Source organism: Mytilus galloprovincialis, chromosome 8 (genome assembly GCF_965363235.1).
Source record: "Mytilus galloprovincialis chromosome 8, xbMytGall1.hap1.1, whole genome shotgun sequence".
Taxonomy (NCBI): domain Eukaryota; kingdom Metazoa; phylum Mollusca; class Bivalvia; order Mytilida; family Mytilidae; genus Mytilus; species Mytilus galloprovincialis.
In genome coordinates, this window is record NC_134845.1 from 91,994,706 (window position 1) to 92,015,836 (window position 21,131).

General features: G+C 33.0%; 1 protein-coding gene across 1 annotated transcript; it reads left to right on the top strand.

Moving 5' to 3' along the window:
* The first annotated feature begins 14,711 nt into the window (after nt 1-14,711).
* On the top strand, nt 14,712-20,613 carry LOC143043679 (uncharacterized). Its single transcript, XM_076215870.1, has 3 exons — nt 14,712-14,790; nt 18,835-19,010; nt 20,274-20,613. Exons 2-3 carry the CDS (start codon nt 18,842-18,844, stop codon nt 20,465-20,467), a joined length of 363 nt encoding a protein of 120 aa, XP_076071985.1. The 5' UTR covers nt 14,712-14,790; nt 18,835-18,841; the 3' UTR covers nt 20,468-20,613.
* Nucleotides 20,614-21,131: the final 518 nt, after the last annotated feature.

Sequence of the window (21,131 nt, forward strand, 5' to 3'; positions counted from 1 at the left end):
GTTTCATGCTCTATGCTCATTTTAAAATGGATAGGCATTATATTTGTCGATATTTCACACTGAGCGTTAGCGAGGTGTAAAATGTGGTCAAATATAATGCCTACCCATGTTAAAATGAGCATAGAGCATGACACGAAGGAATTATTTCGATTCTGATAGTACAAATACAGTATTTTTATAGGTCGAAGTGTACGAAAATACCGTAAAATGTTTGGCTTTTCCCGTTTCCTCCCTGAGGAGTCTGTGCATTCCATTTTTAAAGTTTAAAAACTACGAGCAAGGTAAATATATGTTGTTTTATAAAAATATATAATACAAGTTTATGCTAACTGCTTAAATGTAAAGATTTAAAAGGATAACGATGGAAATAACGTTAATATACACAGTAAGTTCGTGCGCATGTGTCAAACATTTTTTTGTTTTATGCTCATTAGAACACGGCTTTGTTTACAAAGCGTAATAAGGACGTCATAATAGAATGCCGGATAATCAGCAAATACTAATTCTAACGTCTTTGGATGAACCCGGCTTGGGTTCAAACCGATGACACCCGGCACACAAGATGAACATGCTATTTCGAGACCACAAAAGCGAAACATTTCTATATTGATACAAATAAAAGAAAACGACAAGACACAATAAACCAGCGAACAGTAATTCAAAAGACATTTGAAGGTCAGGATACAGTTCCAAATTTTTTTCCCTCGACCAATAAGAAAGAAAAAAAAAGCCACAGTGGTATACAGCTGTTCAATAGTCACAATAGAAAGTTTTGCTGTTCTTCACTTTTGTAACGGTGCTACCTCAAAAGAGTAACATAAATTTTATAAAGGGAACTATCTTTGGAAATCTTTATGGCAACAGGAAGTTGGTCAAAGAAACAACAACCCGATCAAAGAGCATATATCAGCCCAGTGCTACCAATGGGTTTCAACACAACAATAAAAGTCTGTACTTGAAAGCGGGCTTCATTTGACTCATAGTATACCAACATTTTAACTTCAAGGGAGGTCGAGGTGATGTGTTTTATTTGCATTTTGTTTTCGACGCTATCAATAAAATATATTGTCCTTCAAAAATTAACATTTTAAGGTTTTGGAAAAATATGGATTCAGAATAATTGTTTTGTCATCTTCTCGATCCCAAAACACTACCCTCAGTAACCCATTTACCCCTTTAAATTAAGTGATCGTTCCTTAAACAAAAATGGGTACTAGTTAATATAAAATGAACATCACACTTAACTCTGAAACATATGAATGAAAAAAAAAAAGAAAAAAAAAGACTGGCAATGGCCCAATGTTCCTGACTTTTGACAGGCGCAAACAATGCGGACAGATTAAAATGGTTTGTGAGATCTCAACCCTACCCTATACCTTAAGCTAATGTAGTTTATTGCAATCCCCTATTCATAATTTATCCCTACTTAAACAGGAACAACCAGGGGAGATATTTTGACCCAGGTTAGTCCCCTGCTCAATCAAAGATGATAGAGTGGTTGTAACATTGATTCAAAGCATCTAAATGGAGTTGTGAAAAAAGAATGGAAAAGGTTACCGTTCCTACTAACCGTCTCGTACCGTTTAAATTTGGAGTTAACAAAATAACTGAAGAGTGTGGTCTGATAGAGCAGACAGAAAAATGAAGACTCTATCTTCATATTGCTGTCAAACTTTCTAAACTTTAGAAATGGATAGATTGACCAAAGACTTTTCTAAATTAGGTCAGAAATATTAGAAATTGGAGGTGGGGAGTTGTTAGCTGCTTAAATTGCGACACTTTATGATTAATAAATGGGTTTAAATGGTTAACAAGTAAGAGAAGGTACAATCAGTTATTGGGTGCTGTCCAGAACAAAGCGAAGAGATTGAATCATTAACGTGCATTCAAAACAACAATCGACTAATTACAACAATCGATACAATACGTTGGAGCCACAACGAAATATTCTATAATGTTTTGGATGCATTACGCAAGGTCACAAAATCGCAGATCTAGTTGATAATTCTAAAAAGTTAGAAAATCATTAGCTTTTACCATGGCCTACATATGGACTCAATTCAAGCTAGTCGTTTGATGGGTAAGTGCCCGATACATCTGAAAAGTGCAAAAACTTTACAACTTATCACTGTGTAGCTACTTAACTATTTTTTGAAGTACATTTTTAAAAGTAAGACAGAAATATTTGATGAACATTTTCATTTGGTCTTTTAATGTAAATTGCCATTTCACGCCTCCTCTTCTTCATATTTAAATAGATGAAAATATAGATTTATTCAGACGATTGCTAATGCCTACAGGTCGCTCGAATAAATTGAAGTGGCCAATATCACGACCAACTCATATGATAAAATGCAATTCATATACTGACAATGATAATTTCGTGATATCTACGTATTGACAATGTCCATTGCCATGTGATTATGGACTTTCCAATTAGATTTTTCTCTAAGTTCAGTTTTTTTTTTGTGAATTTACTTTTTAAAGGATAAGGCAAATTTAAATATTTAATTTTGGCCACAATAATTCCAACGTTTTTGAAATTGTCTCTCTTGGTTGCAAATTATATTGCTTTCTTTGAACTGTCGCAGTTTATTACAGTGAAATATAAATACACATGATTATCTTTAATAAAGCTCGTAAAATGATTTATTATGCCAATTAAGACAATAGATTAGGACTTCACGACGTGCATATTATTTGTTAAAATATTTTCGAATAACATGAATAAAGGTAAGTTGTTTTTAACTTGGGTTTTACAAAGGTACTTCGAATATCCTAGTAACCAGTACTTTTATACTCACAATAGTTACCATAGATATTGTCATATGTATAAATAAATTATTTGTAAGGACCACCCAAACCCTTCCCCCGGAATATAACACGTTGAATAATTGTATGCGTCCGCAGCTCTTTTGCGGATTTGCCTTCATTAGGAACGTTCAAAGTCAAATATTTGAAAGCCTAGCATGTATAAGTACCAAAACAGTTCAAGAGCTACATGTATATTAAAACATATCTTAAAAAGGCCAACTTTGCACGATGAAGTTGAAACCTTTGTTAGACTTAGCGTCTGTTTGCTTGTGCAGGATGTACAAGAACATAGCAATATCCGATCAGGATGAGATCGTCAAATATAATGCCTCGTGTATAAAGAGCGACAAACATGTAAAAACTCGTCTGAGGGGTTCTTATGTGACCTGTTTGAAGACTAGATTTCCTTTATCTAATATACACCCGATTCCTAGTGACCTTCATCCTCGACTGCCTCTTTTACAGCCCTAACTGTTCTGCCTATTGTCACTTTTTTTCTAGCCCTGAAAACAGGCATCACATACATTTGTATTTGCTACTGGACGTTAAGCAAACACTTATTTGACATTATTTTCAATAAGGTCTTTTCATCTTCCGGAAATTTGCTTTGCCGTATACATAAATTAAAAATATGTTGTATAATTATAGTGAATATAGAAACCCAAGGTAGTATGGATATGCCAGCTTAGCCAAAAACATAATGTTTCACATGATTGTCAACATTTCTATTATACGTTTACCTTACACAAACAACAATTGTTCCAAAGACGCTAACAGAGTAGACAATTAACATACAAAATATTAAGAAGAGGAAAACGTCTTTCCCGCATTTTATTTTTGGTATTTTCAGCCCGACGAAAGTTTTAGATATAAGCTCAATTTGCAAATCAACCCAAGTATAGTGTTCAAACAAAATGAAATACTGATGTAGAATAAATAAACATTGAGTGAAGCGTTGACGATATGTAGTAAAATTCTAGTTTGATCATAAAGAATTTCCGACAGTGCGAGGGCATTACAGCCAGTCAATGTAGTTTAACAAACATCATCATACAGATTTTACTACCCTTTTTAAAGGAGAGGGACGAAAGATACCAAAGGGACAGTCAAACTCATAAATCTAAAACAAACTGGCAACTCCATGGCTAAAAATGAAAAAAGACAAACAGAAAAACAATAGTACACACGACACAACATAGAAAACTAAAGAATAAAGAACACGAACCCCACCAAAAACTAGGGGTGATCTCAGGTGCTCCGGAAGGGTTAAAGGTGTCAGTTCTGTACTTTTTTGAGTGCCTACTATATGAATGTCATAAATAATCATCGAGTGTGGCATTACATACTTATTGACTTGGTATGAGTAGAATAGTAAGTTTATTGTCCCCTGAGGTGCAACTATTGTTATGAGGCGTATCCGAGGACAATTGTTGTGTCCGAGGGGAAAAGAGGGGAGACTAAACTTAATATTCCACGACAATTTAGTCAGCAAGTGTTTTATTTTATTGAAAAATACAAAAGACAATAAATCACAGTGATAAATCAACTATCGTTATATTAGAACAGAAACCCATCCATTATGATAAGGCTACGTCTGGCATTGCCGTCAACCCAAGATACAATAAGTAAAAGGTGACGTCGGTACTCCTGTGGTATTTTCAAACTCCTCCAATTCTTGAGTTGCATTTGAAATTGCGAGTTATAATATAACGCATGTGGTCAAATAGTTTCATCGAGGTACAATAGCTAGAAACCTTTGACTAGTCCAATAGTTTAACGCTTGCAATTTGAATAATAGTCAAAATAATGTGTATCTATATTATATAGAAAACGATAAATGAGGTATAAAAAAGACATTTCTTAAACTTATGAATAGGAAATCATTCATGTTATTTTTTTATTCAATTTTGACAGTTGCAGAAGATTTTAAATTTATGATATATGTAATATCAATATTCACAATTAAGAAAGTTGATATTCAAATACTTTCAAGTTGTTCTCATAAATGCTTATGCTCGTGGTAAAATAAAGAACAATTATAAGTTCAATAAACTATCTATACCTGAGAAGCCATTTATGTTCATTTTTAAAATGAATGTTCAATATTGAATGTTTCGAGAAGGTTTAAAATATATGATACGATACACATTTGATATATATTGAACATATATAACGGAAAGCAAGTCTGACGTATATGTTAACAATCTTAGTATCTTTGTAAAAAAAATAACGAACTCCTTGGGAAGTTCAAAACGGAGAATCCTAATAAAATGACTAAATGAAAAGCTTAAATATATCTTACGAACTGAAAACAACTGTTATATTCCTGACGTGGTATAAGTATTTCCTTTTGTATCAATTTGTGGATTAATCCAGGTTTAATAGCAAGCCAAATCACTCACTTGTATTACAGCGGCGTTAAATTTCATTGTATTGACAATCATGTGTGAGCAAAACAAACAGACATGATTCTTATCAATGTCAACTAGACGGTATGGGATTTTCCCTTTGACGAAGCCCCCGTGCAGTTGCCTATAATTGCTTACAACTACTTTATGTGGTGCATAGTTATATTATTGGCAATATTACATGATCTTCTTATTTTTCATTTGTATTTTTAAGTAGTCCAATTTTGCTAAACAATTTTCCTACTTCTATAAAATATATGCTGTCTCCTAGATAAAAGTTTTAAATAGATTATTTTCACTTATAAAATTCCACATCCATACACTGCTTGATCAGGGGTTAAATAATTCACTTAGAACCCAAACCTATAGATCCACAATAATAACCAACGATCGATGTTAAGCAATCACAATAAAATTTAAAATGGAAATGGACAATGTGTTAAAGAGACAACTACCCTACCAAACAGCAGAATAGCTGACGGCCACCGATGGGTCTTCAACACAGCGAGAACATCACATGGAGGTGGGCTTCAAAGTATATTTCTGATTTTAAAAAAAATTACATTATATTTAAAAATTCGTTAGTTCTTTTTCCTATTGATATTACAAAGAAAGCTCATTCTACGAAAAATTACGGATATAAGATACATGTATTGCGTATGGTAACCGTAGTTTACACCGACCTGATGAGTGTTCTGATGAAACAGAAACAGGCGTCTGCCAAAGCAAAGAAGCAGGTGTCTCTTACGAGTTCTTATAAATTAATTAACCTCATAAACGATTGTACTAAATTAAGGGAAATCGGGTTAAAAACACAAACTGTTGAAATAACATGAACTCAAAAAAAAGTGGTTCGTCGACAAGTTTAATGTCAACTGCGTTGCAAGCTTCGATCGTTTTACAAAAACATATAGTATCGGTCATTACATTACTAACGATGACCCATTTTCTCATTTTACATTTAATAATCATACCATTATTACTTTTCTTTCAGACAACCTTTTAGGTCTGCAATTTCCATCTTCTTGACTAAACTATATCGTTTTCTCAAATATACACATATGACAGAACAATATAGAAATAACTACTTTAAATTAGTGGCTGTCAGTGTTGATATCGCATTTATTGTTATCAGAAAGTATGTACGGGAAATGATTCTCGGACCAGATAATTTTGTTACATTTCTGAATAATGAGAAACATACATTAGTGCATATTCATCAAACATCTCTATGTTGCGAATGCATGACAAACAAAATACATGGAGAGATACTGATATCAAATAAGCAGTTATTCATACTGTACAAATCAGATGAACGGAAACAGATTCGGGATCACAAAAAATATACCGGAAACAAATTGACCCAAATTTGCATCTGTAAATATTCTGCAAAAGAAAATGTCGATGTCAGAGTGCTTGATATTACACTAGCAAATTATATAATTCAGAAATGTGGAAAACACGAGTTAGGATTAGATAATTGGATAGAACAAATCAAAGAAGTGCGGAACGAAATATTCTATCTTTCTGATATACAAGAAATGACAGATCAAGTATTTAGCAGAAGATGGTCAAAACTAGAAGGATCCATAATGGGAATAGCTAATGTTATAGGTAGTGCATTTGCTGTGGAAACTGCTCGTGTATGTAACAACGTATTAGATTTTAGCGAGAGAAATTTATGTATTACTGAAAAATTATTACACCAGGGTTTTCGATATCACTAAGTGGTCAAAACATTTACTAAATTTTATCATCGGTATAAGGAAATAATTCGTAAATATAACTCAACACGCAGACATCTTATACGTTCAGGTATTTCACATCCAATCTTTTATGGTAATATTCTTTACAAAGCACAAAATGTCAGTATTCACCTCAAAAGCTTACAACAGACTTATTAAGAAGGGATATAGTTACGATACTGTTGTCAGGTCATTAAAGATTGCATATGTTGGCTTCAATATTGATTCACTTATAGGGTCTATGCATCGGAACTAAACACATTTATTTAAAAAACAAAAAACAGTTATTGGCATGACACGGGTTATGTTCTTCTCATATAGTTTATGATAGTATGATATTAAACCCCTAACGAGAGGGATTGTGCCTGATATTCATATGATGAAGACATAATCTTTCAATCAGTTTAATTGAGGTATGAAGCTGGCATGTCAGTTAACTGCTAGTAGTCTGTTGTTATTTATGTATTATTATCATTTTATTTATTTTCTTTTGTTACATCTTTTCACATCGGACTCGGACTTCTCTTGAACTGAATTTTAATGTGCGTATTGTTATGCGTTTACTTTTCTACATTGGCTAGAGGTATAGGGGGAGGGTTGAGATCTCATAAACATGTTTAACCCCGCCGCAATTTTGCGCCTGTCCCATGTCAGGAGCCTCTAGCCTTTGTTATTCTTGTATGATTTTTGATTTTAGTTTCTTGTGTATAATTCGGAGTTTAGTATGACGTCCATTATCACTGTACTAGTATACATATTTTAAGGGGCCAGCTGAAGGACACCTACGGGTGCGGGAATTCTCGCTACATTGAAGACCCATTGGTGGCCTTCGGCTGTTGTCTTCTCTATGGTCGGGTTGTTGTCGCTTAGACTCATTCCCCATTTTCTTTCTCAATTTTATTTCGAACCATTTGGTAAAGACGAATTAAAGTTTCGACAGCAAAAAATGCTGAAATAAGGCAATGTTTGTCCTTCGTGTGTGTAACGATTTTCTAGCTGTAGTTGTTGGCAACTATGTCCATGGCTGGTGTTGTAAAACACCAGAATTCGAGACAGGTTACACATATTAAATAATGAATAGATGGAATCTTCTAGTTCAGTAACTTTAGATAAATGAATAATTGGATCAAACTAATACATAAACGACATTTGTGAACTATCTGTATGTGCAGCTTATTTATGTATCGTAGTCATACAAATATGTTGTAGGGGCCCTGTTTAATTGCATCAACAAAATAATATTTGACTAGATCAAGTAACTGCATTGCTAATGGCATGCCCTGAGGTCATGCCAAGCGTCATATAACTTCAATTATGTTAAGATTATTACTATGTCCTCTTCCACCTAATCATAAAGGAGATGTTTGAGTCGAGAAGTTTTCATTCCAGTTTAGATATTTGAAAAACGCCAGTATCTACACGTCATTCAGAAGTGTATCACAGTTACGATTTTCTATATTTTCTTCGCTAATCTGTTAATGTTGAGAGAGTCAATGTTGCTTTGCTTAAGTATAACATGTATAAAAATGTGGCATGTAGCAAAGGACACTTAGTGTTACTGATGGTACGTCAAAACAAAACTCTTTGTAACTATATGTAATGTATATGTGTTGATTTTGATATCATATGGCGGCCATCTTGGAAAAAACCGCCATTTTGAAATTTTAACTTTGTACATAGGTATTATTGTACCAATGATCCAGGACTACTCACATCCCAAATTTCAACATGTATAATTGATATTTGCTGATTTTGATTTTTTATGGCGGCCATCTTGAAAAAAAACCGCCATATTGAAATTGCAAGATGTATCCATAGTCTATCCTTTTTAAACACCTCTCACTACTGTCACGCCAAATTTGGACATGAAACTGACCTTATATAAGTTATATATGCAGATTTTAATATTTTATGGCGGCCATCTTGAAAAAAGCCGCCATATTAAAATTGCAAGATGTATTCATAGTCTATACTTTTTGAAACACCTCTCACTACTGTCACGCCAAATTTGGACATGAAACTGACCTTATATAAGTTATATATGCAGATATTTTATGGCCGCCATCTTAAAAAAAAGCCGCCATATTGTACTTACAAGTGGGTCCATAGCTAATATTTTGTGAAATACATAGAACTACTACCATGCCAAATTTGGTGCTTTTATCATCAAACCCACAATGTTTTTTCACCAATCGGCTGGACTAAAGAGATAACACCCCGACCCAAGAGCAGATAACGACGAAGGCTACCAATGGGTTGTATCACGGCGAAAAAATACCGGACTTGCTTGAGCCTTACATAATAATGTGAACTAGTTCAGTGGATACGGACATCATACTAAACTCCAACATATATCAATGGACTAATATTGAAAAATATACGACTTAAAAGGCCAGATGCACCTGTCTTGGGACAGGCGCAAACATACTGAGTGGTTTAACATAGTGTGTGAGATCCTGTTAGATCATTGATTCATTTGATATATAAACTTAAACGTGTGACTGACGATATATATATATGGAACTCAGCAAAGAGTAAACATGAAACTACGTATAATAATTGGAGTGTAAAAGCGTTTACCGTACTAAGGCATCATTCTAAAATTGAGCGCATTGTCAACGCTTTTACAACCCTTTAAAATAACTACAAGAATCACTCAAGTACTTATAGTTACATTTGTTTGCTCGGATCATTAATTTGGAGACAAGTATCACTGACGCTCGTATCATCATAAATGTTACATTTTATTTGGAAATGAAGATCAATTCTAGAATGAGGCAAATTGCTGTAATCCAATCAAAATAACGTATTATAATAAAAATACATGTAATGTTATGACTGAGATATGAATGTTTTCCATTCTGATTAGATTGGTAATATTCATAAACTGCAGGTATAATATTCTACAGTTTAAGTTGTAGAAGTATACATGCATGTGTATATGAGGAAATAATAGATATCGACATCAATGTTTAAATTACCAACTACATATCTGCAGTTAGTAAGTTATTTTAAAACTCTAAAACGAGTTTTTTGAAGCACGCATACATTCAAGTGTACATTTATATATAGTATAATACATGGCAAAAACTCGACCAATACCAGCCCTCTTGACCTTCGGCTCTCGGGACTGCTATTGGATTCTCGTGGTGATACAGCATGCGATACGGATTTTGCATTGTATTATTCTGTTTATAATACATTTTAATAGCATCAGATTCCAAGGGATATCCCTTTTTTTTTTAAATCGTCCGACATTATAAGCTAGAAAAGAACATTATGATTTACCTGTATTTTTTCAGCTGACTTGTTTATTTTTATAGACTTCCTTATCTGCTTAATATCCACATCGTAATGTCCCCTATTACCTTATTTAATTCTCAATATCATGTTTTAAAATGCATCTACTAGTACTATCGATACTGTCCTAAGGCTATTATTTCAACTAAAATTAATAGTTATCAAATAAATATCAAAAAATGTAGAAACGTTAAAAGTGTTATTGTTTATTTTGCGATGATATAACTCCTGATCATTTTAATCTTCTGACGTGGTCATCATGAACAGCAGGAAAACTATTTCTTTAAAAGTTTTCTATCTATTCTAACCAAATTGTAAGCGTAAACATTGCATTTGTGTTTAATCCATGAGGTAAGGAAAACAAACTTCACGAAAATTATGACAAAAGGTATTGAAAATTAAAAATAATAAAATGTTACTGGGTAATATTCATTAAAAAAATATCGATTTTAGTTGAAATGATAGGCCATTTTTTTTAATTGAACTCATTTTTTTCCATGCCAGGTAATACAGCAACTGGACGTCATAGGTCAAACGTTGACGTCATTCGAAGTATGACGTCACACCAGGTATGCGATATGGGTTTTGCTATGCGATTAAGGGGTATGCGATACGGGTTTAGCTATGCGATACGGGGTATGCGTAACAGGGTAGGTGATAGACTGGAAAAAAGAACTTTTATTAGATTTAAAAAATTGCTGTATTTTGTTCTAAATATATGATAAATTATTTTAACATACACTTGTTCTCCTTTCGTAATATCGAAATCAACATCAAATGTCGATTGCTAGTACGTATCGCTTGTTTGGTTACGTACTGTATACTTGCAAAGTTTTTTTGTAAATGAAGCACACCTCATTTTCGCTACAATGAATGGATTATAAAAATGAGAATTTTTAATTACACTTTTCACAATTTTATCATTTTGGCAGTTGCATCAGTCAAACATTTGTTGAATATAGAAAACCAACTCTAGCATCCGGATTTTACTGAGTTTAAGAAATAAAAAAAATTTCACAACATAATCACATTAATGCAATAGTTACATGATGATATACGCAAAGAAATGTTCACCTTAAACTAGCGACTTTGTTTTAAGCTATATTTAGATCATGAGTGGTCATAAATAGACTGCGCTTTATTAAGGATGTATTCTTCTGACGTTTCAGTCTCGTTGAAATCTCGTTCTTGAATTATTCCCAAAATAGGTGATACAAGTGGAAAATATCAATGAATTCTAAAGATAAGAATAAAAAAAGTGGTCATTCTGGTGACTGATTTATCATCTTTTGAAGAGGTTTTTACAGCTTTCACAAATAAGTGATATCAGAATATTGTAAAGTATTATGTTTATAGATGAATACATGTATTATGTCTTCCTTTCTGGTGGTTTTATTCGTTAACGTGCTACGTTTAACTTCAGTTGAATGTTTTTTTATGTTTAAAAATTACACGTTCATCTAACATATCGAAGTGTTGAATGTATTCACATATCAAATGCAATAACAAGTATACACTAAATTATACTCGCATGCGATATATCTTGTAAGTGCAGCTTTAAATTTGAATTTTGATTGATCACTTGTTTGTCTGTTTGCCTGTTTTAGCCATGGCGTTGTCAGTTTATTTTAGATTAATGAGTTTGACTGTCCCTTTGGTATCTTTCGTCCCTCTTTTTTAGCTAGAAATGATGGAATTGAAATGAAAATAAGACAGAATGGGTATTGATGATTTTCATTTGACAATTACAGTGTTTGCTTAAGAACGAGAATTTTTAAGACTATTCATTTTGTTTTAGGTTTTGTTTCAGATAACTTTTACTTTAAATTAAAACTAACCATAATTGATTAAAGTATCCAGTAGAAATATATTCTAATTCAACATAGAATTGATTTTTATATTTCATATGTAATTTGAGTGAAAACTGTCAATTTATGTGTTTGTCAATGATATGTTATAAAAATTAAAACTTTGAACCATGTTGCAACTGTTCCTCAAAAGGTTGTCCAGTCAGATCGTCTGAAATTAAAATATCAATACAATGTATACATGTCAATACGTGGTATGAGACAAAGTTGAACACATGACCTTTAATTCTGGAATGTACATTTAAGATTTAAAAATTTGCCGAACTTTATATAATATATAATTTAAAATTTATTGGCCGAACTAACTTCAGGTTTCCCGCCAAAAAGAAAGTTGCTAAAAATGTAAACAAACAATGCAATAGTTGACAGAAAATAAATAACTGCATGGGCAGTTCGAGATTGTTAAAGTCTGTGCATGAAAATTTAGAGGGTACATTCTTTTTTTTTGTATCATTAAACACACTTTTTTTAAGAAGGGTATTGCCGAACTTGAATAGTTCTCGGTAACCTATATGTATTTCAAAGTAGTTATATAAATAGCAAGTGCATTGAAGTACAGTTCACTTCTCGGAAGAATTCAATTGAGGAAATTTCCATAGTATACACACTTTCTGTAAACAAATTGACCAACTTACTTTATTTATAAAATTTATTGAAAACTGCGAGAAAAATGTATGTTTTTAATATTCAAATGTTTCATTTATTTCCATAAAAGGATAGTTTATAGAACATGAATAAAACCAAATTAAATCTTAAAATTATGTTAAAAAGAGTTCTTTCAATCAATTGAGGTCTATTGCTGGGATGTCAGTAACTGCTAGTTGTCCTTTCTTAATATATGTACCAATGTGATTTTTTTCTACATTGTCCAGTGGAATAAAGGGTGGGTTGAGATCCCTAAAACAGGTTTTATGTCCGCCGCATTTTTGCGCCTATCCAAAGTCAGGAGTCTCTGGTGTTAGTACGTTTTGTGTTTTAATTATGGCAACCTCAACGCAGTTGGGGTGACACATTATTATTCTACGTTTCTTTTTTGTTCTTTTTATTATTTTTCTTCCACACTTTTTTTGTCCACAAACAAATGGAAGTTTTTAACGACCTTGACTGGCTATACAGACCTTGCACGGTTGGATTGTTGTCCACTATGGATCTTGGAACTGAATGGATCCAAGAGGATGAAACTATACGATAATGTAAACCACCATCTGAAGATTTGCAATTGGGGGTTGGCCCTTTCAAGATGGCCACTGACTGTTACCATGGAAAAAGTAAAAATGTCCCAAAACTAAAAATGCTCCAAAATTATTGAAACTTCACACAAATGTTACCCGGCATATGGGTTTAGAATTTCCAAAGTGGCCGCCGTTAACATGAAAACAGCAAAAAAATTCAAAATACTTCAAACTTAATGAAACTTTACAAAAAATATAGATTGCATGTGTAGATGGACTCTGAGACTTTGGAACTTTCAAAATGCCTGCCGTTACTCTGGCAATTGGGTAAGGGTCCCATCCGTTTTTGCTGGCAATTAAAAATATAGTTCTCTTTTCATTTATATATTTTTGAGTTTAGTATGACATCCATTTCTATTGAACTAGAAAACATTTTTATTTAGGGGCCAGCAGATGCATGTCTCTTGTGCGGGATTTTCTTGCTGCATTGAAGTCCCATTGGTTGTCTTCGGCTGTTATTTGCTCTTTTATCGGGTTGTTGTCTGTTTCACACATTCTCCATTTCTATTCGCAATTTTATTAGATAGAATATCACTATGAGTACGAAAACAAAACAGTTTCCTTTCAAGACATTCAGTTAAATTTCTGAAATGTCGAGTCTCAGATCAGTGTGGTGTGTCTTTAAGTTGATGTTTTTTTGAGTTTTTTGTTTTTTGTTGTTGTCGGCATTGTTTAAATCTAGTGAATCTAGTCTATTTTACTATGTTTTAAAGTTAGTGTTTACTTTGTGATATTGTACCAGCAAATAATTGTTCGTTTATTTTGTCGGGACCTTTTCTAAATTACTACGATGACTTCTTCTTTCAGTTAAAGGCTGTACTATGACATTTAGTTGGAAACTTCTACATCAGTTGTTCTCATTTGAAAGTGATATATTTGTTTTTGCATATATCCCCTTTTATAAACGAAACTAGAAGAAAATGATAGACAAATGGCGCTGCAACTCACTGACAATTTGATTAGGGTTTAAAAAAATGTCATTCTGGTGATGAGATTTCTACAGCTTTCACAAATAAGTGATATCAGAATATAGTAAAGCATTATGTTTATAAATAAATAAATTATAAATGATATTCGCATTAAGTTTTACTTCTTGTCGTTATATTCGATAACGTAGTACGTTTTACCTCAGTTTAAGTTTGTTTTTAAATGAAAATGACACGTTTATCTAAGTGTGAAAGTATTCGCCAATTAAATGCATTAATAAGTATACACTTCCTTACAAAGTCATACGATATCTTTTTTCAAATGCATCCTTATAATTTGAAAATTGATTGAGCACTTTAAGGAAGTAATAATGACATATAAATAAAAACGAAAACATGCTCATTGATTAATTTCTATTGACAATTATAGTGTTTGCTTAACCAGGACAAATTTTCAGAATTTTCAGGATTTTGCTAAACAAACCATATACTTTAAGGTATTATCACGCATGATTAATTGAACACAGACTGCACGAACATATTTTAATTTGACGTATTGATTTTTAAAATTGCATATGTGATTTAGAGTTAAAACTGTCAATCTATGGGTTTGTCAGTGATATGTTTTTACAATTAAAACGTTGATCCCCGTTGTAACTGATCCTCAAAAGATTATCAATCATATCGTCTGCTATTTAAATACAAAAACAATGTATGCATGACAATACGTGGTATTAGACAATATTGAACGCATGACTTTTACTTTTGGAATGTATATTCAAGGTTTATTATTTGCGGAACATTGAATGACATACATCGTAAATTTATTTGGCGGACCACACGTCAAATTTCCTACCAAAACATGAAAAACAGTGCAATATGTGACAAAAAAATTAAATACTTCATCGCCTGTATGATATTATGAAAACCATGTGTTTCCTTCTGTTTTGGTTTGTAACATGGCTTTGTTTTCTCTTTTGGTTTGGGACCTGTGGATTGAAATACAAGAAAGGAACAGTTATCAAAATACATCCATATTCGTATCAACGAGTTAAAAATATTTTAACAAAATTAATATTGATAAAGAGATATCAAACACAAATTTACGAGAGCACATAGAAGATATAACATACATTTTATTGCAAGCATCATTTTTTCAAATGGAAATATTTCAAGGTAAATCATCATAAGCGGAAAACAGATTCTCTAGATTATATGCCCATATCGTTGAAGTCAATTTTTTCCTACATATCGTTCGTTCCCTGTCATGATTAGGACAACAGTTATTATAATCCATTGGGCACTTACATTTATGATAAGGCCATCACCGAAAACAATGAAAATTGGTACCCCACGAACAAAAAATTTCCACGGTATATTAAACTGTTATTTATGAATTAAGGACTTTTCCTGTACTGGTTGTTCGAATGTACGTTTTGTAAATCAACTAATTGAAGTCAAAATAGGGAAATTATTGAGATCTTGGGCAAGCGTGTTTGACCCTGCCTTTGTTCATGTGCCTTCCCAACGTTGGGATCATCGTAAAAAATAGTCGTATGTGATATCTTAATGTTTTTTCCTTATTTAGATGATATAATAATTGTGATTGTCACTATGCAATCCATTCATTTCTTTTTTGACTCGGATAAGAGCTTGACATAATGTATATAGTTAAATACAATATGTTGCTCTCTAGAAGTATTTTAGTTATTTTTATCAGGAGAGTGTCAGGCAATACCACCTATCTATACAATCTTCAAAACCAATACTTGCTCAAAATGCATTTTAAATCTATGACATTTATCAGCAGTTTGTATTTTGTAGTTTTGTAAAACAACAGAGTTAAAAACTTATCAAATATAATTATTCACTTTAATCTGACGTATACCACATAACTTTGTCACGATAAAGTATAATTGTCTATGTTTAATGGATAGAAATTGCACTAATGTATATACCATTCCGTGTCTCATACGATTGCTAGCACATCTACTGCTCTATATGGATTGCCGAGAAAATATCCGATCGGACGGTTAAATATGTAGTGTTCACCAACGTGAACTGTGGTAAAACATATTTTGACATTGACCCATATAGCTGTAGTCGTATACAAGGCAGGTACTGTCTTTTGTTCTTCTATTCTTTCATTATGTACCTTTGTCCTGTAATATGCTCTCTTTGTCCTGAAATTCGATGGAAAATAATTAAATGACTATTTGCATTTTGTTTTAAGATATCGATGAATTTCTGGGAAAAACCGACACATTGCTACACGGAATAATTTATTTCCTGATTATGAAAATTATATTGTTATGAATTGCACAAAAATAATTTGAAATAAAAATGTATTTGCAATTGTAAAATATATGTTATGAACTGCACAATTATTTGATCATAGTTATGGATAGTGAAATATTGGTTGTAATGCCTTAAGCCCCAGTCCCACTAGACCACGATCGCACTTCGCTCATCACGATCTAAAATAAAATCAGATCGTGGTGAGGTCGCGGTATGAGCGGCATGGAAATGTACATTTTTGTTGTTTTCACGATGCTACTACGTCCTCATTACGCTTCTACAACGATCCCTCTACGATTATACCACGTACTCACCACGCTTATTCTGCGACCTCACTACGCTTATCAAGACCTTTCTACGCTCTTCACGTTCTCACTACGACCATACCACGATTTATGCGATTGCAACACGACTTTACCACGCTTCTACTGCGATTATAGCACACGCTCGTCCCACGACCTTACTACGACCATACCACGCTCATACCACGATCCTACTACGCTCTCAACAATAATGTCAGCACCGAACTCCATATAAATACTGTTTCATTCCTTCAATTTCTCATTTATAAGAATATTTAACGGAAACAACACAGACACCTCATCTTTATATTCGTCAACTATTGCTCGGCAAACCTCGGGTAAAAATGTACTTATAGAATTCCGAGCAACTCTGAAGTCATACTGCTAGGTCAAGTACTTGTCACCAGTAGCTAAATGTCTTAAAGTGATGGCAATTTTAAGACCAGGCGATAGTGATCTTCTAACTAGCGTATCCGTCTTCTTAACTCTTGGACCAACTCGGTTAACAATTTCATCGAACATCACTGGAGACATTCTTAAAAAATTAAAGAAGGGAGGTTCATCCTCAATTCTTAACTCGTTCATCAACTGATCATAATGACCAAACTAGAGTCTCCTATCCGTTGCTAACCAAGGACGAATCCAAAAGGACATACGCCGTCTAAATGTTTTTCGAATCCTTCTTCTTCGCTCTCTCATTAACAACATCATGGCTTGGTCGTTAAGATTTTGTATCTGAGTTATTGATTGAAGAAGCATAACTACATGTACATGGTATTGTGTTTCCATGGTTCAATTGAAATTGATGTTTCAAACAAAAACTGAAGAGCTATTATACATTTATGTGACAATGACAATGGGCATGACAAGAACTCGAAATAGTCGTGGTACGAACGTAGACAGATCGTAAGAAGAGCGTGACGAGGACGTCATGAACGTACTAGAATTGTTCTATGGTCTTGAACAGCGTGGTGTAAACGTGGTATGGTCGTAGTGGGAGCGTAGTTGGGTCGCGGTGACAACGTGATGATCGTAGAGAGGTCGTGATAACGTCGCTGTGAGATCGTAGCGTAATCTCCCCGAATTAAATCACGCTCTCGCTACGATGGTACAGCGACCTTTGCGATCTTACCACGACCTTACTACGCTCTCACTACGCTTCTACTACGGCCTGATTTTGCCACGACCGCACCACGCTTGTTTGAACATGTTCAAAGTTGGCCACGCTCATCACGATCTCCAAGATCTTCCCACGACCGTATTACGACCTCACTGCGATCTACACGATCGCACAAGCTCGTCAAAATTTGCATTTTTTCATAGATCGTGGTGCGATCGTGGCCTAGTGGGACTGGGGTATTACACCGAATAGTTTTTTTTTTTATTATTTTGAAAGTTATGATGTAATTAACTACAAATACAATAATAATTTAGCAGTTATTGATCATTCAATTGTTTATATTCTCTAAAATAAAAGCATTTTATCGTATAACTGATGGTGATGCTTACTACAGAATAAATATTAGTATATAAGAAGTAATCAAAGTAAATAGGAATAAACCTCTGCATGTGGATATTTTTTGTCCGATTTGGTGTAAATAATAAAAGTTGTAAATAATTTTAGATTTAGAAATGCGTCTCCTTCATGTTAATCTTTATTTGACTTCCTAATCATATAATATGAGATTTGAAATCGGCAAATTACTATTGGCTTATATAACCTACCACAACATTTGGTGTACACTTTGGAAAATATTACCAAAAATGCTTAAATTTTCAAACTGTTAAAAGTTAACGGCAGAAGTACTGTATGATGATCAGATTTCCTGTGAAATTATTTTAATACTATGTAAGAATGATCGTGACGATAGGAACAGTAAACGTTTTTTTCAGCCAAATTTCACCATATTTCTATTTCAATTTTCTGGTTTCGTTTTATAGTTGCATTATGGTTGGTTGTTGCAAATCACGTGAAGTTATTGATGATGTTGAAAATGTTGCCGAAATGACAGAAACAATTACTAAAAAGGCTGGTGGAGTTAAAATAGCAGATGTAGTGGGAAGTGTTTCCAAAGCTGTCAATGCAGTCGACGGAGCTACAAATGCGTTTGAAAGTTGTATGTATTTATCTCAGTAACTATGCGTATAATATCAGTTTAATATATACAAAATAATTAAATAATTAATGGTAAGAAAAATCAAAACTTCATGAACATATCTCTGAAACATAATGACCGGTTTGGTGCTCATGTTCCTGGCCTTCACTAGTAATTATTATGTTAAGGGAACGTTCTTCTGGCGTATTGCCTTATACATCTTTGATGATATTTTACAAACACTGAGTCGATATCACTGCTTTTTCGCACCCTATGTGTTTTATTAGCCTATTAGTCAGCAGTTGTGTTGCAGCATGACATACTGCAATTGGTACAATAGTCTTAAATATTTGAAATACCCAAGATTTTCTACACCAGACATATTTGGTACGACTTTTAGCGCTCATACTATTTAATCAGGCTTTTTAAAAATTTTATACTGAATAATTTTACGTAATTAGTAGGGGGAAAAAAACGCAAAACAGTTTAAGTAAAGCTCAACTCGGTTAGGTAATGTGACCGAATAAAATAATGTTGAATAAACAAATATATTTTTTTCTAAATTACATTGAACATGTTGAATCCGCAAACTAAACTGTAATTGTAAAAGTAAAAATACGGAAAAAGTTTGCATATCAAATTGGGAAGTTATTTAGTAACTAAGATAGCAACTTGCATCTCGTGAAAAGTTTATCTAAGTTAGATTTTGTCCTTTGGTTCCCTGTTGGATCGTTCCTTATGAAAAATAATTTAGAGGCACTAAAAGTATAAAATTTCATTAAAAGATATCATAAGTATATTCTGATTGAAGGCAATATCTGCAAAGAAAACCAAGTATTTATTCTGTTCATGTTAGTGTCAGCATTAACCACTTGACGAAAATACATTTAAGAAAGTTCTAATATTTCTCCAATTTGGTGCAATGTTTTCAAAAAGCTTCATCATTAGTATTCTTCTTGACTTATTTGTGCGTGTACTGTTCTTTTTTTTACATGAAAATAAATTACCACTAAACTTTTACACCTACCTTTTTGGTTGTTGGATTTTTTTTCAATTTCTTTTAAAAAAGTAGCAACATTAAATAAACCGTGCTTTACAATTGTATAACACTGCGAAAACAATGAGTTAGTGTCGGATTCAACAAACACTAGGAATCAGCTAATATTTACTGTAAATATAACTATCGGTTTCTAGATTTTCAGTGTGATTTCTTTTAAATGCATACCAGCTCTGTTATCTTAAACCTAGCATGTTATGTTGTATTTATGGAAAATATTTTTGTAGTTAAGAATGGTGATATATTGGAAGGCGCTGGTCACATAGCTAATGTAACACAAACCATAGCTGGAATAGCCGGCGCTGAAGATGTTGCTAATGTTTCTAACATTGTAGGAGATTCTGCCAATTTAGCTGGTAAAGCTGTCGACATTGGCGGAGATGCGGTTAAGGTTGCCAAACATTGCTGTACTGTTATGTGATTTATTCAATCTGAGAAATTCAGTTATTTTTAATGAATTTGAATAACAAAAATAAATTGTTCAAAGTAACATATGATATAACATTGTAAGTTAGAAAAAAGGAAATTTTGTTTATATGTATTAACAAACTCATAAGCAAATACTTATTAATTTACTATTTTTGATCCAGATTGAATTACCTCTGTCAAAAAGCAACAAAACGACATTAGCGATCAGACTACATCGACTTCTAGATATCTCCGTGTTCACAAAAGCTGTCAAGAGATATAAATATCTTCTCGTTATAGAAAATGCCCGGAGTTCTAACTTTAGACAAACACATGCACATCAGTATGAATTAATTATGAGGTGCTCCTTTATACATTTAAATATAATTCATTAAGTGCATACGACAACATACAAAAAAATAAGGTACGAGTAAAACATGTTTAAAGAATGCCGTATTGGATAATACTCACAATTAAAGACGAGGGAAGAAAGATACCAAAGGGACAGTCAAACTCATAAATCTAAAACAAACTGACAACGCCATTGCTAAAAATGAAAAATGAAGTTATATGCACTGGTGAGGGATAATTCAGCTTCTTTGCAGATAAATGTAATGCCTTTTTGTAATATTTTAATTATACAAAAAAATACACGAATGACCAATTTGACTAATACA